The 16,436-nt window shown below is 51.1% G+C and overlaps 1 protein-coding gene across 2 annotated transcripts in view; it reads right to left on the bottom strand.

The window, feature by feature from the left end:
* Positions 1-3,607: 3,607 nt before the first annotated feature.
* The window catches only part of khdc4 (KH domain containing 4, pre-mRNA splicing factor), a 31,614-nt gene continuing 18,785 nt past the window's right edge, over positions 3,608-16,436 (bottom strand). The window contains exons 10-14 of one of the 2 annotated variants that reach the window (XM_080183659.1): positions 16,043-16,230; positions 13,236-13,406; positions 10,398-10,507; positions 8,899-8,990; positions 3,608-6,828 (exon numbers count right to left, since the gene is read on the bottom strand). In XM_080183659.1, the coding sequence (XP_080039785.1) occupies positions 6,623-6,828; positions 8,899-8,990; positions 10,398-10,507; positions 13,236-13,406; positions 16,043-16,230 (767 nt within the window). In that variant the 3' untranslated portion in view covers positions 3,608-6,622. Of the gene's footprint in view, positions 6,829-8,877; positions 8,991-10,397; positions 10,508-13,235; positions 13,407-16,042; positions 16,231-16,436 lie in introns of those variants that run through there. The other variant, XM_080183660.1, reaches the window with a different exon arrangement.

The raw sequence follows: 16,436 nt of genomic DNA, 5'->3' as shown, positions 1-16,436 counted from the left end.
TAGCTCCAGTCTACTCAGTCTCTCCTCATAAACCAACCCTCTCAACTCCAGAATCAATCTAGTGAATCTCCTCTGCACCCCCTCCAGTGCCAGTATATCCTTTCTCAAGGATGGAGACCAAAACTGCACACTACTCCAGGTGTGGCCTCACCAGCAACTTATACAACTGCAACATAACCTCAGTTTTTAAACTCTGTCCCTCTAGCAATGAAGGACAAAATTCCATTTGCCTTCTTCATTACCTGCTGGACCTGCAAACCAACTCCTTGAGATTCCTGCATAAGGACACCCAGGTCCCTCTGCACAGCAGCATACTGTTAATTTTTTTTACTATTTGTCCCGTTTCCCTGAATATTAGGATATTTCAAGTGCCCATCCAAATATTTTTTAAAAGATTGTAAGGTTTCTGCCCTCCACAACCTTTCCAGGCAGCACAGTCCAGTTTCCCACCATCCTGAGTGAAAAAGCTTTTTCTCAAATCCCCTCTGCCCCCTCGTGATTGGCCCTTCAACCAAGGGGAACAGTGCTCCCTACTCACCTTGTCCATTCCCCTCAAAATCTTAAACACCTCAATCATGTTCCCCTCCTCAGCTTCTCTGCTCCACGGAAAACAATCCAAGCCTATCCTGTCTCATCGCTCAAACACCCCAACCCAGGCAACATTCTGGTCAATCTCCTCTGTACCTCCTCTAAGCACAATCACATCCTTCCTTCGGTGAGGTGACCAGAGCTGCACACAGTACTCCAGCTGTGGCCTCACCAATGCTCTATATAGCTCCAACATGAGCTCCTTGCTCTTATACTCGTGCAACAACTGCTGAAAACAAGTGTCCCGCGTGCTTTGTAAACTATCCTATTCACCTGTTCTGCTGTCCTCAGGGATCTGTGAATAAGCACCCCAAAATCCACATGTTCCTCTGAGCTTTCCAACGTCCTGCCATTCATTAAATACTCCCTTGGCTCGTTACTTCTTCCAAAGTGCATCACTTCACACTTAGCAGGGTTAAACACCATCTGCCACTGCTCTGACCATCCCATCTACATCTTCCTGTAATCTACACCAACTTCTTCACTATTAATCACCCTATAAATCTTGGTGTCATGTATTAAGTATCGTGTGGCCAATATCCATCTTCTATGAACATTCGCAATTCCATAACTGCTTCTCCTCATTGTGGCTCCCAATTTGAGATTTTTCACTCTTTATATCCATTCCCTTACCACTCCCAGATACCAGCCAGACCCACATTCCCTGCCACCTCCTCCAAGACCCTCCTGAAAAAGCCACCTCATTAATCAAGATTTCCATCATGTTCTTGGGCACTTGATTACATCTTTGTGGAACAGCTTAGTACATTAAAGGTTTAAGATAAATATGGGTTCCTCATTGCCACAGCCTCGAATCAGGAACAACTTTTTCAACACACAGAAAATGTTGGGAAGATTCAGCAGCTCTGGCAGCATCTGTAAACAAACAGTTCACATTTCCTGACCTTCAGGGCCGGACAGAGGGATAAATGTGTTCTAGCCTCTCCAGGGCCCAGCATTTTCTGCTTTTATTTCAGACTTCCAGCGTGTTATATTGCTTTGCCAATAACTTTTCCCCACATTTGCCCCTCACTTTTCTCAACCACAGACACCGTCATTCCAGGCTACAGATCCCACAGGGCTAGTGAGACAAATGCTCTTCCTCCAACCCCACCCTATAATCGTTGTGCGGTGAGATCCGTACCTCACTGATGGCCTCAGCAAGATTAACTCTACCCATCTAACAGCAACTCCTAACCTGAGCCCACTTACAGCAAAGGGTTGGCAATAGCTATTGATCCTGCAGTGATAGTATCATTCTTTTCAAACACATCTAGAAGATAATAAAATTATTTGAAAAAGAAACCCAGTCTTTAAAGGTGTCGATTTCTGAAAACATTTACAGTGTGACACATTGCGACAGTGTTCAGCCAGGATTGAACCTGTTCTCCACAATACAACATTCATCTTATCTACCGCAAAACATACCTGGTTCCAGTTGAGAACAGAGGACTCAGGATTCACTGGCAGGGTGTATCAGTGGTTTAGCTGGGTGAAGAGATCACTCCCTCCTCAGCCAAACTGATGGGAGCTCCTGGATTGCGGCAGAGTTACAGCTGCACCGTGGCTGGATCTACACCAGACGGACTACAACAGTTCAAAGAACGGCCATGAAGGATACACAACAAAAGCTGGCCTTGCCAGGACACCAACATTAAATAATTTTTAAAAATACCATAGCCCAAGACTGCTAGTCCCACAATAGACCAAACATAGAAAATCATGCCTGCTACATCAATGGGAATCCTGGTTGCTGCTCAAGTTCCCAGGGGCAAAACCTCCAACAAATCCGCAACATTTTGTCATTCACCAGTCTAAACTCATGCCTACTTAGGCCATTGCCTTGTGGTATTATCACCACATACCCAGCTAATTTCTGGGGACCCCAGATTCAAATCCTGCCACAGCAGATGGTGGAATTTGAATTCAATATTTTTTAAAAATCTGGAATTAAGAATCTGATGACTATGAAACCATTGTTGGAAAAACCCACCCGGTTCATTAATGTCCTTTAGGGAAGGAAATCTGCTGTCCTTACTCGGTCTGGCCTACATGTGATTGCAGAGTCACAGCAATGTGGTTGACTCTCAACTGCCCCTCTGAAATGGCCAAGTGAGACAGTCAGTTCAATGACAGCTAGGAATGGGCAATAAATGCTGGCCAGTTAGTGACAGCCCATGTTCCAAGAATGAATAAGAACTCAGCTAAGACTGGAAAGCAGCCGTCATCTCAGCTCCAGGGCAGCACTGCAGAAGTTCCTCAGGGTTCTGTCCCTGGGCCCAATCATCTTCAGCAGTTTAATCAACTGACCTTCCTTCCATCATAAGGTCAGGGGTGAGGATGATACTGAAGCAGTCCATGTCTAAATGCAACAAGATGTGGACAACGTCCAGGATTGGGCTGACAAGTAACATTCTCACCAAGTAAGAGCCAAGCAATGACCATCTCCAACAAGAGAATCGAACCATTGCCCCTCAACATTCAACAGCATGACCATTGCTGAATCTCCAAATATCAACATCCTAGGAGGATATCATTGATCAGAAACTGAACAGGACCCAGCCATATAAATACTGTAGTGACCAAACAGGTCAGAGACTGGGAAATCCTGCACAAAGTAACTCACCTCCTGACTCCCCAAAGCCTGTCCATCTACAGGGCACAAGTTAGCAGTGATGGAATACTCTCCATTTGCCTGGACGGATGCAGCTCCCAACCACACACAAGCTCGACACCATCCAGGACAAAGCCCTGCTCGATTGGCACCACATCCACTCCTTCCACCACCGATACTCGGTAGCAGCAGTGTGTACCATCTACAAGCTGCACTGCAGAAATTCACCAAAGATTCTTAGACAGCACCTTCCAAACTCACCACACTTCCAACTAGAAGGACAAGGGCAGCAGATACATGGGGAACATCAGCACCTAGAAGATTCCCCATGGAGGGTACAAATAATTTGAAAGAACCGGTGGATTGAAAGGCTGCATTCTGAGCAGCTGGAAGGAAATCAGAGAGCAGTGTTCAGCTTCATTTTATTTACAAAGAGCAGGATAAGAACTTTTATCACAATATTTACAGAAGACCGGAGATTATAGCCAACACGGTATAATAGCCAGAAATTAACCTCATCATCCAAGCTCCCTGAGCATTCAGCCCACCCCAGGACTATAAGTAGCATGACCTTGTTTAAACATTCAGCACACATGCAGGTAAAAGGGAAGCGTGCACAGGTTCAACAATTCAAATTTAACTCTGGTGAGTGAACTGTCCCAAATATTCAACAAGAAATCAAATGTATATTGCTACCTTTTCTTGAAGTGCCTCATCATATCCCAATGCATCATTCTGTTGCTTTTTGAAGTTGTGACCATTGTAATGCAGGAAATGCAGCCCCCAATAACTGCACAGCAAGATCCCACAAACCAACCAGCTACTCTATCTTAATTATTTTGGCTAAAGGCAAGTGTTGGTCAGGACATGGGAGACTGGATAACTCTTCAAATACCTTCCATGGGATCTTTTAAGACCACCTAAAAGCTGGATAAGGCCTTCATTTAAGATCTCATCCTAAAAGCCAGACACTCTAACTACGGTGCTCCCTCAGCACCGACCCTCCCACAGTGTGGCCCTCCCTCAGCACCGACCCTGGCACTGACCCCCGATACTGCAGCACTCTCTCGGCACTGGCCCCCCGACACTGCAGCACTCTCTCGGCACTGGCCCCCCGACACTGCGGCGCTCCCTCGGCACCGACCCCCCGACACTATGGCGCTCCCTTGACACCGACCCCACGACACTGCTGCGCTCCCTCGACACCGACCCCCCAACACTGCAGCGCTCCATCAGCACTGGCCCCCTGACACTGCGACACTCCCTCAGCACCGACCCCCCAACACTGCAGCGCTCCATCAGCACTGGCCCCCTGCCATTGCAGCGCTCCCTCAGCACTGACCCCCTGACACTGCGGCACTCCCTCAGTAGGGGACCTGCACTGTGAAGTGAGATAAATCCTCGGCTTTTGAAGTGCAGTGTATTACACAGAGTCACTGGAATACCAGGCAGCGTGTTTGGCCCTTCAGCTGAGCGTGAGGTTGGTCAACTGGATTGCGGCAGTCATCAGAAAACAGAGGGGCTTTTATCTATACTAACGAATGCTTAGATAATTAGCTAACACAAACCCGACAAGAGTTCAGACAATGATGCTGTGAGAATGGGAGTGCAGTAATCTCTCAAACACCAACAGGCTCCCTCCTCTCAGACAGCGGAGTTTGTTCAGTCCTTCATCGGAGGTGATTACTTCTGATGATCAAAGTGGATCTGTTCAGATGCTGCTGAAATCTTGATTGGACCTCAGGTAAGCTGACAATCAGGGCATTAAGAAAGTGGCTCACCTGTGGGAGGCGGGGGGGTTGTGTGTGTGTGCGTCCGTGTGAAGATCAGATCCAGTGGGAAGTAATTCGTGTGATGCTGAGGGAGGTGATGGGGTTGCGAGGGTGTTTCCACAAGAGTCCAGGATTTGCCACACTCACTACAAAGAGTCTCCCACTGAGAACAGCATGGGGGTGGGGGGAGAAGGATCAGGGTCACGGATGGGAATTTGGGGGCAATCACCCCTGATCTACCACAGCAATTAGAAAGCCTGAACAGTCTCCTATTTCTTATCTTTGGCCCCCCCCATCACAGGGATTGAGAGCTCGAACACTGCACTGTTACTCTGCTGGCAGTCTGTAAATGGCACAACGTGGGGATTGGCAGTGACAGCAGCCCGGCCTGGCAGATCTGGCACTGTTCAGCCCTAACCCTGGTAAACAGAGGGAAAGCACTCAGCTTGGTTTCCTGTGCCCTCCCCACACACACACACATTCCATCGCCGTGCAGCCCTGAATCTAACCTTCCTAACATGGAGAGAAACAGTGAGAGAATCACACAATCCTACAGTGCAGGAGGCCATTTGGCCCATGGAGTCTATACTGACCACAATCCCCCACCAGGCCCTGTCCCCATTACTCCATGCATTTACCCTAGCTAGTCCCCTGACACTAAGGGACAATTTAGCATGGCCAATCCACCCTAACCTGCACATCTTTGGACACTAAGGGGCAATTTAGCATGGCCTATCCACCTAAGATGCACGTCTTTCAGACTGTGGGAGGAAACTGGAACACCCGGAGGAAACCCACGCAGACACGAGCAGAATGTACAGCCTCCACACAGTCAGTGCCATTCCCTTTGGACTGCAGCCTCCCCATTCCTCACTCAGGCCAATTCACTGCTTGGTGGCCCCAGCAAGGCCAGAACCACAGCAGAGAGGCTAATCCGATCTGACCCTGACATCTCCCATCCCTTCCCCGCAGGGCTGCAGCAATGTGCTTGGAACAGGACAGGGGGTGACAGCAGCGGGATAGGTTGGGATGTCCGTATCTCGGTCAGTACACACACACGAAGCATAGAGAATGTGACAGTGGACTCCAGGGAGAGACGGAGGGCAAGAGACAGACTAGCCCTTGGTATAAGCACAGCTGGAAATGTCTGGCTGCTGCTCCGGGTATTAACACAGGATCACAGTTCTCTCTCTGTCAGCTCTGCACTGGGGTTTGGAAGGGCCCTGATCAGGGAGTACGATGGGAGACACAGCAGACAGTCAGTGCAGTTCAAACCGCACCCCCCCACCCCCCGACCCTGCCCTGGAGCCATACCCTGAGGGAAGGCAGGGGAATCTGTGACAATGCAGAAACCTCCATTCTGCCAGACCAAACCATCCCGGGGGAACACAGGAACAGTCAACCTCAAACTCTGGAAACTAAATATTTCTTGGAAAATTGCCCCCACCCCACCCTCCCAGAAAGACAAAAGCATAATGTTTGAGGCTCTAACACACTAAGCATGCGATAGCACACTGCTGGCACCCTCAGCCCAGGGGTGAGGAGCTCCCTTCCCACTCTGCATGCCAATAGTTCACAGTAAGATGGAGGGTCAGCAGAATCTTCAGCTGGGTTGGGGAGGGGGTCACCCATCAGTACGCTCTGAGCCTTACGGTGCCATCCAAAAGGGCATCTGTTGCTGTGCTCGCTGCGGGGGCAACGTGTAGTGGCACTCTGCGCTCCAGCCATGCGCCATGCTCTGCCGCCTTCTGGAATGTTCCTCTTCCTCATCCGACGAGTCTCCACCGTAGGACACGAGCCGCGATCCCCGATCGCCCATTCTCCTCATCTTCAGCGAGGGTTCGCCCAGGCGATCTACAGACAGGCAAAGAACAAGAGACACAAACACACACCCCCACACACACACACACACACACCAACAGTCCCAGAAACAGCAGCTCAGGGAGAAAAAGGGATTTGTTATTGAGAGGGGATTGTTGTTGAAGATGTGATGAAGGTTTGGCACACGGGCCAGGGGGAATCCAGCACGCAGCAGGAAGGTTAGCACCAACCAGTGACGGCAGCCGCAGAACCACGGGAAAGAGCGAGGGAGAGAGAAAAACACAAAAAAGAGAAAGGCCACGTTAGAATGGGTTCCATCTGGCTTCTCATTCCCATTTGTAGGGCCGATTCTGAACAAGGAGATTTACAAATTAACCCACAAATACCTGATGTCGGGTCCCCAAATGAGCTGGCAGTTTTACCCAGACAGGTCGCTCAGCCAGGGTTTCCTGGTCTGTGCTAATGCCCCACTCAGCCTTCCACAAAATCAAACCATACAGCACATACACCCCTCCCTAAACCAGGGAGGGGAGCAGGAACTCTGGCTGATTTCCCCTCTCTCTCTCTCTCTAACCCAGGGATCACTAGACAGTGATCAGGAGCAGGAACCCTGGCTGATTTCCCCTCTCTCTCTCTCTAACCCAGGGATTACTGGACAGTGATCAGGAGCAGGAACCCTGGCTGATTTCCCCTCTCTCTCTCTAACCCAGGGATCACTGGACAGTGATCAGGAGCAGGAACCCTGGCTGATTTCCTCTCTCTCTCTAACCCAGGGATCACTGGACAGTGATCAGGAGCAGGAACCCTGGCTGATTTCCCCTCTCTCTCTCTAACCCAGGGATCACTGGACAGTGATCAGGAGCAGGAACCCTGGCTGATTTCCCCTCTCTCTCTCTAACCCAGGGATCACTGGACAGTGATCAGGAGCAGGAACCCTGGCTGATATCCCCTCTCTCTCTCTAACCCAGGGATCACTGGACAGTGATCAGGAGCAGGAACCCTGGCTGATATCCCCTCTCTCTCTCTAACCCAGGGATCACTGGACGGTTATCAGAAGTCCTTCCGAACTGCCTGTGCTGTCCAGGTGAGTAACAATAATTCCACAGAGGCCAGATATGGACCTACAGACTCCACACAGTTGAAGATCATGTCAAATTCAGAAACTTGCTTTCAAAATCAGAAGTTAACAATCTTAGAAGGAAGACAGACATAGCAAAATAATTTCTGTGTATGGCTGGTTCTAGCTGGGAATATACAGGGAGGAGGGGAGATACATGGGAAAATTACCTCACATTTAGACAGCTATTTATCGCAGTGTGATCACCATCTCACTGTCTGATTTCAGGACAAAATTAGATATAGCTCTTGGGGCTAAAGTAATGGGGGTGGGGGGTGGATAATCAGCCATGGATGGAGGAGCAGGCTCGAGGGGCTGAATGGACACTGTCACAGGAAGATTGGGCACCGTCACAGAGAGTCAGTACACAGCCGATTGGGAAATTGGCTGATGGTAGTATAAATTTACCAGATTATCTGGATTCCAGGCCTTAAATTCGGAGAGATTACACCAACCAGAGTTTGTGTATTTCTGGAATTGAGGTGAAGGAGTGCTTGATCCAATTTTCACCAATTAACTGGAGGAGACAGGAAGGACTATTCCTGGGAGTTTGGATGAGACAGTTGTTTAAAAAGAGGGACAGAGCGTTCTGGAGTGAATTGGGAAACATATCACACAAGGCCTGGGAGAAACCTGGAACAGCAGCTGGTGTTCAGTCCAAGGCTGAGAGACGTTGGTGAAACCGAGGAGTTAGAGGGGGAGTGGGAGAGGGTGGGGGCAGTGGTCAGGTCACAAGTCACTGACTGAACAACAGGACATGCCTGGCTCAGGTATGACATCCTGCTGAGCAAGACTCCACATTAAAACAGCCCATTCATATCATCCCCGTCCAAGCTCAAAGAACAGACAAACCTGTTCCAAAACCAGCCCGGGGGTGGCAGCTAGTTCTGCTAGTGTAGGAGAATGGCTGTGTCCTGGGCTGATCAAGAACCAGGAACGCTCCACCCCACTCCCATCCCCAAGCATGGACGAAGCAGCTCACTCACCCAGAGGTGCTGGGGGTCCATATGATCCCGGGTGGTCTTCCGGCTGCACCAGTCCATCGTTCACCAGTCGCGGTGGTGGGGGCATCAGTTGTCTGGATGGGGAGAGCAGAAAGGTGGTTACACAAGGCAGGAAAGCGGGGCACCGACACACGGCCACGCGGGGCACCGACACACGGGGCACCGACACGCGGCCACGCGGGGGCACCGACACGCGGCCACGCGGGGCACCGACACACGGCCACGCGGGGCACCGACACACGGCCACGCGGGGCACCGACACACGGCCACGCGGGGCACCGACACACGGCCACGCGGGGCACCGACACACGGCCACGCGGGGCACCGACACACGGCCACGCGGGGCACCGACACACGGCCACGCGGGGCACCGACACACGGCCACGCGGGGCACCGACACACGGCCACGCGGGGCACCGACACACGGCCACGCGGGGCACCGACACACGGCCACGCGGGGCACCGACACACGGCCACGCGGGGCACCGACACACGGCCACGCGGGGCACCGACACACGGCCACGCGGGGCACCGACACACGGCCACGCGGGGCACCGACACACGGCCACGCGGGGTATCTTTCTGCAGGAAAGTAGGCACTGACACACTGCACAAGTGAGAGTTAATATAACATTTATTGTCACATTATCAAAAAGAAAGATCCACACTGGGGTTCAATAGGGAGGTTACAGTCCCCCAGGTCAGTTCCTCATTGTGAGGATGCAGTAACCACACACAGTACTGGACAGCAAACTGAGTGGGAATTCCCCTATCTGGGATAAATAATAGACTGAAGTAGGTATGGTGACACAGTGGGTTAGCACTGCTGCCTCACAGCACCAGGGACCCGGGTTCGATTCCCAGTAGCACGGTGACACAGTGGGTTAGCACTGCTGTCTCACAGCGCCAGGGACCCGGGTTCGATTCCCAGCAGCACGGTGACACAGTGGGTTAGCACTGCTGTCTCACAGCGCCAGGGACCCGGGTTCGATTCCCAGCAGCACGGTGACACAGTGGGTTAGCACTGCTGTCTCACAGCGCCAGGGACCCGGGTTTGATTCCCAGCAGCACGGTGACACAGTGGGTTAGCACTGCTGCCTCACAGCGCCAGGGACCCGGGTTCGATTCCCAGCAGCACGGTGACACAGTGGGTTAGCACTGCTGTCTCACAGCGCCAGGGACCCGGGTTCGATTCCCAGCAGCACGGTGACACAGTGGGTTAGCCCTGCTGCCTCACAGCGCCAGGGCCCCGGGTTCGATTCCCGGTTTGGGTCACTGTCTGTGGGGAGTCTGCATGTTCTCCCCGTGTCGACGTAGGTTTCCCCTGGGTGCTCCGGTTTCCACCCACAATCCGAAAGACGTGCTAGTTATAGGGTGCATAGCTGTGCTAAATTCTCCCTCAGTGTACCCAAACAGGAGTGTGGCAACTGGGGAATTTTCAACTTCTAGGCACGCGCGCGCACACACACACACCCACCCACCTGTCCCTCTCCTTCACTCGGCCACAGGGATCAGCGAAAAACACAGCAGCTCCACTTTGTCCGGTCTGAGAGGACCCTGTACCTAAATTAGTCATATGAATGGGTCCATGCTATGAGCAGAAAAAAGCAGCAGCATTAGCAGCAATAACAATCCTTCCTCCCGCAGTATCCCATTGCTAGGTTTCAGATGTCCATACATGCTGACTACCCAACTCTATTTACAAAGGGGCTGAGCCACCAACAGCACCCATGGCTGATACACAGGTGCCCTGTGCTAGGGTCAGTCTGCTGCGGAGGCCGCTCCTCCACACCCTGGACTTTGGCACTATACAATCCAGGAGACAGGAAGGGAGCCTGCGATTAACGCAGCTTACACTCGCTGCTCTTCCCCCGTCATCTTTCACACACGGGTCTGGCCAGACTCACAGCTCAAGCCCTGGGAATGCCGGCCTAGTTACAATCTTCATCAATAGAAACGAACTGCAGAGCGATAAAACAGCTTCGAAAGCAAGGCAAGGAAATGAATCAGAAAACTTGCTCATCAACACAAATAAACCAACCAGTAAAACATTAAAGAGCAACCTCACAGGGTGACTATTCCATAAGAAGGAATGAGGAACAGTGTGGAAAGAATCCAGAGGGAGCTTTACTCTGTACCCCGTGCTGTACCTGTCCTGGGAGTGTTTGATGGGGGGACAGTGTAGAGGGAGCTTTACTCTGTATCTAACCCCGTGCTGTACCTGTCCTGGGAGTGTTTGATGGGGGGACAGTGTACAGGGAGCTTTACTCTGTATCCAACCCTGTGCTGTACCTGTCCTGGGAGTGTTTGATGGGGGGGGACAGTGTAGAGGGAGCTTTACTCTGTATCTAACCCCGTGCTGTACCTGTCCTGTGAGTGTTTGATGGGGGGGACAGTGTAGAGGGAGCTTTACTCTGTATCTAACCCCGTGCTGTACCTGTCCTGGGAGTGTTTGATGGGGACAGTGTAGAGGAAGCTTTACTCTGTATCTAACCCCATGCTGTACCTGTCCTGGGAGTGTTTGATGGGGGGGACAGTGTAGAGGGAGCTTTACTCTGTATCTAACCCCGTGCTGTACCTGTCCTGGGAGTGTTTGATGGGGGGGACAGTGTAGAGGGAGCTTTACTCTGTATCTAACCCCGTGCTGTACCTGTCCTGGGAGTGTTTGATGGGGGGACAGTGTAGAGGGAGCTTTACTCTGTATCTAACCCTGTGCTGTACCTGTCCTGGGAGTGTTTGATGGGGGGACAGTGTAGAGAGAGCTTTACTCTGTATCTAACCCCGTGCTGTACCTGTCCTGGGAGTGTTTGATGGGGCGACAGTGTAGAGGGAGCTTTACTCTGTATCTAACCCCGTGCTGTACCTGTCCTGGGAGTGTTTGATGGGGGGACAGTGTAGAGGGAGCTTTACTCTGTATCTAACCCCGTGCTGTACCTGTCCTGGGAGTGTTTGATGGGGACAGTGTAGAGGAAGCTTTACTCTGTATCTAACCCCATGCTGTACCTGTCCTGGGAGTGTTTGATGGGGGGGACAGTGTAGAGGGAGCTTTACTCTGTATCTAACCCCGTGCTGTACCTGTCCTGGGAGTGTTTGATGGGGGGGACAGTGTAGAGGGAGCTTTACTCTGTATCTAACCCCGTGCTGTACCTGTCCTGGGAGTGTTTGATGGGGCGACAGTGTAGAGAGAGCTTTACTCTGTATCTAACCCCGTGCTGTACCTGTCCTGGGAGTGTTTGATGGGGGGGACAGTGTAGAGGGAGCTTTACTCTGTATCTAACCCCGTGCTGTACCTGTCCTGGGAGTGTTTGATGGGGGACAGTGTAGAGGGAGCTTTACTCTGTATCTAACCCCGTGCTGTACCTGTCCTGGGAGTGTTTGATGGGGCGACAGTGTAGAGAGAGCTTTACTCTGTATCTAACCCCGTGCTGTACCTGTCCTGGGAGTGTTTGATGGGGGGGACAGTGTAGAGGGAGCTTTACTCTGTATCTAACCCCGTGCTGTACCTGTCCTGGGAGTGTTTGATGGGGGGACAGTGTACAGGGAGCTTTACTCTGTATCTAACCCCGTGCTGTACCTGTCCTGGGAGTGTTTGATGGGGGGGGACAGTGTAGAGGGAGCTTTACTCTGTATCTAACCCCGTGTTGTACCTGTCCTGGAGTGTGTTTGATGGGGACAGGATCTTGCTGAAAGTGACGCAGCATTCAGGAAACATCACTGTTCTGTTACTGCTGCTGTCCTGTACAATAATGTTCCCTGAAGCTCTCTTCTTGTGAAACCTCCCTAGCTACAATAGCTTCTAACAGTGCCTGGTGGTATATCTCACCGCATGCTCTGTGTCCCTGGAGATAAACAAGAACTTCCATTCCCTCTTCTTTATTCAAACCACAACATACACTATAATGTGACAAATAGCCCAGGGAGTGTGTAAAGAGGGAGCAGCTTTTTTTTGGTGGGGGGTGGTGAGCACATGTTGTGACATTAACACCACTTTTTCCCACTCTCATTCTGACACACACTGTGATACAGACTGGCTCAAGAGAAGATTCTTTCACAGACAGCCTGCCAGGCACTCAGTGCCTCTGAATGGGCAGCACTCCCATAGCACTGGGAGTGTTGGTTAAATGATACACTCTGTTCCCACAGGCTCTGACCATGGTGTGGCCTGGCTGAAAGCTACGGACAAGGAATCGAAAGGTGGTGTGTGGCGTGGGGGACATTCGTATAGCGGACAGACCCAGTGTAAATACGTCTACACTGTGTGCCAGAGTGAAGCCCATTAAACCCGTGTGTCCTGCAGTGACCGAGGGCGTATCTCCCACCTGGTAACCCAGCAGAGCGGATTCCTCCTCCGTCTCTTCAGTGAAGCGTCTCTTGTGCCCCTGCGGTGGCGGGGGGTGGCCGGAGGATCGCGGTGCAGTCAGCATTCCCTCGTAGCCGGGCACGCCTGCAGGCAAGGACGGGGGAGCGTAGCCTCCAACCGCAGAGTTCGGCTGCAAATAAACACCCATCGTATTGGAGGGTAACAAAGCTCATCCACAGAATATCGCAACCCCCCCCCCCGATAAATAAACACCCATCGTAATGGAGGGTAACAAAGCTCATCCACAGAATATCACAACCCCCCCCCGATAAATAAACACCCATCGTAATGGAGGGTAACAAAGCTCATCCACAGAATATCGCAACCCCCCCTCCCGATAAATAAACACCCATCGTAATGGAGGGTAACAAAGCTCATCCACAGAATATCGCAACCCCCCCCCCCCCCCGATAAATAAACACCCATCGTAATGGAGGGTAACAAAGCTCATCCACAGAATATCGCAACCCCCCCCCCCGATAAATAAACACCCATCGTATTGGAGGGTAACAAAGCTCATCCACAGAATATCGCAACCCCCCCCCCCGATAAATAAACACCCATCGTAATGGAGGGTAACAAAGCTCATCCACAGAATATCGCAACCCCCCCCCCGATAAATAAACACCGATCGTAATGGAGGGTAACAAAGCTCATCCACAGAATATCACAACCCCCCCCGATAAATAAACACCCATCGTAATGTAGGGTAACAAAGCTCATCCACAGAATATCACAACCCCCCCCGATAAATAAACACCCATCGTAATGGAGGGTAACAAAGCTCATCCACAGAATATCGCAACCCCCCCCCCCCGATAAATAAACACCCATCGTAATGGAGGGCAACAAAGCTCATCCACAGAATATCGCAACCCCCCCCCCCGATAAATAAACACCCATCGTAATGGAGGGTAACAAAGCTCATCCACAGAATATCGCAACCCCCCCCCGATAAATAAACACCGATCGTAATGGAGGGTAACAAAGCTCATCCACAGAATATCACAACCCCCCCCGATAAATAAACACCCATCGTAATGGAGGGTAACAAAGCTCATCCACAGAATATCACAACCCCCCCCGATAAATAAACACCCATCGTAATGGAGGGTAACAAAGCTCATCCACAGAATATCGCAACCCCCCCCCGATAAATAAACACCCATCGTAATGGAGGGTAACAAAGCTCATCCACAGAATATCACAACCCCCCCCGATAAATAAACACCCATCGTAATGGAGGGTAACAAAGCTCATCCACAGAATATCGCAACCCCCCCCCCCCCCCGATAAATAAACACCCATCGTAATGGAGGGTAACAAAGCTCATCCACAGAATATCGCAACCCCCCCCCGATAAATAAACACCGATCGTAATGGAGGGTAACAAAGCTCATCCACAGAATATCACAACCCCCCCCCCCGATAAATAAACACCCATCGTAATGTAGGGTAACAAAGCTCATCCACAGAATATCACAACCCCCCCCGATAAATAAACACCCATCGTAATGGAGGGTAACAAAGCTCATCCACAGAATATCGCAACCCCCCCCCCCCCCCCGATAAATAAACACCCATCGTAATGGAGGGCAACAAAGCTCATCCACAGAATATCGCAACCCCCCCCCCCGATAAATAAACACCCATCGTAATGGAGGGTAACAAAGCTCATCCACAGAATATCGCAACCCCCCCCCGATAAATAAACACCGATCGTAATGGAGGGTAACAAAGCTCATCCACAGAATATCACAACCCCCCCCGATAAATAAACACCCATCGTAATGGAGGGTAACAAAGCTCATCCACAGAATATCACAACCCCCCCCGATAAATAAACACCCATCGTAATGGAGGGTAACAAAGCTCATCCACAGAATATCGCAACCCCCCCCCCCCCCCGATAAATAAACACCGATCGTAATGGAGGGTAACAAAGCTCATCCACAGAATATCACAACCCCCCCCGATAAATAAACACCCATCGTAATGGAGGGTAACAAAGCTCATCCACAGAATATCACAACCCCCCCCGATAAATAAACACCCATCGTAATGGAGGGTAACAAAGCTCATCCACAGAATATCGCAACCCCCCCCCCCCCCGATAAATAAACACCCATCGTAATGGAGGGTAACAAAGCTCATCCACAGAATATCACAACCCCCCCCCGATAAATAAACACCCATCGTAATGGAGGGTAACAAAGCTCATCCACAGAATATCGCAACCCCCCCCCGATAAATAAACACCGATCGTAATGGAGGGTAACAAAGCTCATCCACAGAATATCACAACCCCCCCCCGATAAATAAACACCCATCGTAATGGAGGGTAACAAAGCTCATCCACAGAACATTGCCAATCTTCACTGCTGGATCCCCTGCCCCACCCGACCCAGATTAGGAATGCGGCAGGCATCCAGCCTCCTATACACAGGAGCAGTCAGAGGCCACTCAGCCTCTCAAGCTCTGCTCCCCCACTCAATACCATCATGGCGGATCTGATTGTAACCTCAATCCCACATTCCCGCTGACCCCCCCCCCCCAAAAACCTTTCTCCCCCAATAACCCTTTGCCCCCACAAAATACCTCGTTAATCAACAACGTCTCACACTCTGCCTTAAAGATATTCACAGACTCTCTGCTCCATCTGAGAAAGAGAGTTCCAGAGACTCACTGACCATCAACAGAAGAAATGTCATCTTATCTCCCTCTTAAAGGAGTGACTGTTTTATAATCAGTGCGGCAGTCACCTACCTGTCCAGGTGGGCCCATTGGCTGTGCTACCCCTGAGACGGGGAAGGGTGCAGAGTCAGTACCCCGTGGCCTTGGGTATGAACTGTGAGGGGGCTGCAGTGGTACAGGGCCAATAGGATATCTGGCCTGGTAACCCTGGCCTGGGTAATAATGTTGCTGTGGCACACCCCCAGGAACCTGCTGGTAACCTGAGAAAGAGAAAGAGGGAGGTTGGTAAAGTGAGAATACTGACACGACTATTCACTGCCCAGAGCCAAGACACAGCACACACACACCCAGACACAAACATCACCCAGGCTGGCAGAGACACCAACTGCTGCAAAAGACTGCATTAGGGAACCTGAAACTGAACTTCCACCAGTCACTCCATACATTACACTGTCCAGAATCACAA

This window comes from Carcharhinus amblyrhynchos, unplaced genomic scaffold (genome assembly GCF_965287045.1).
Source record: "Carcharhinus amblyrhynchos unplaced genomic scaffold, sCarAmb.v2.hapA chromosome_361, whole genome shotgun sequence".
Classification (NCBI taxonomy): domain Eukaryota; kingdom Metazoa; phylum Chordata; class Chondrichthyes; order Carcharhiniformes; family Carcharhinidae; genus Carcharhinus; species Carcharhinus amblyrhynchos.
This window is presented reverse-complemented; position numbering and strand designations above follow the sequence as displayed.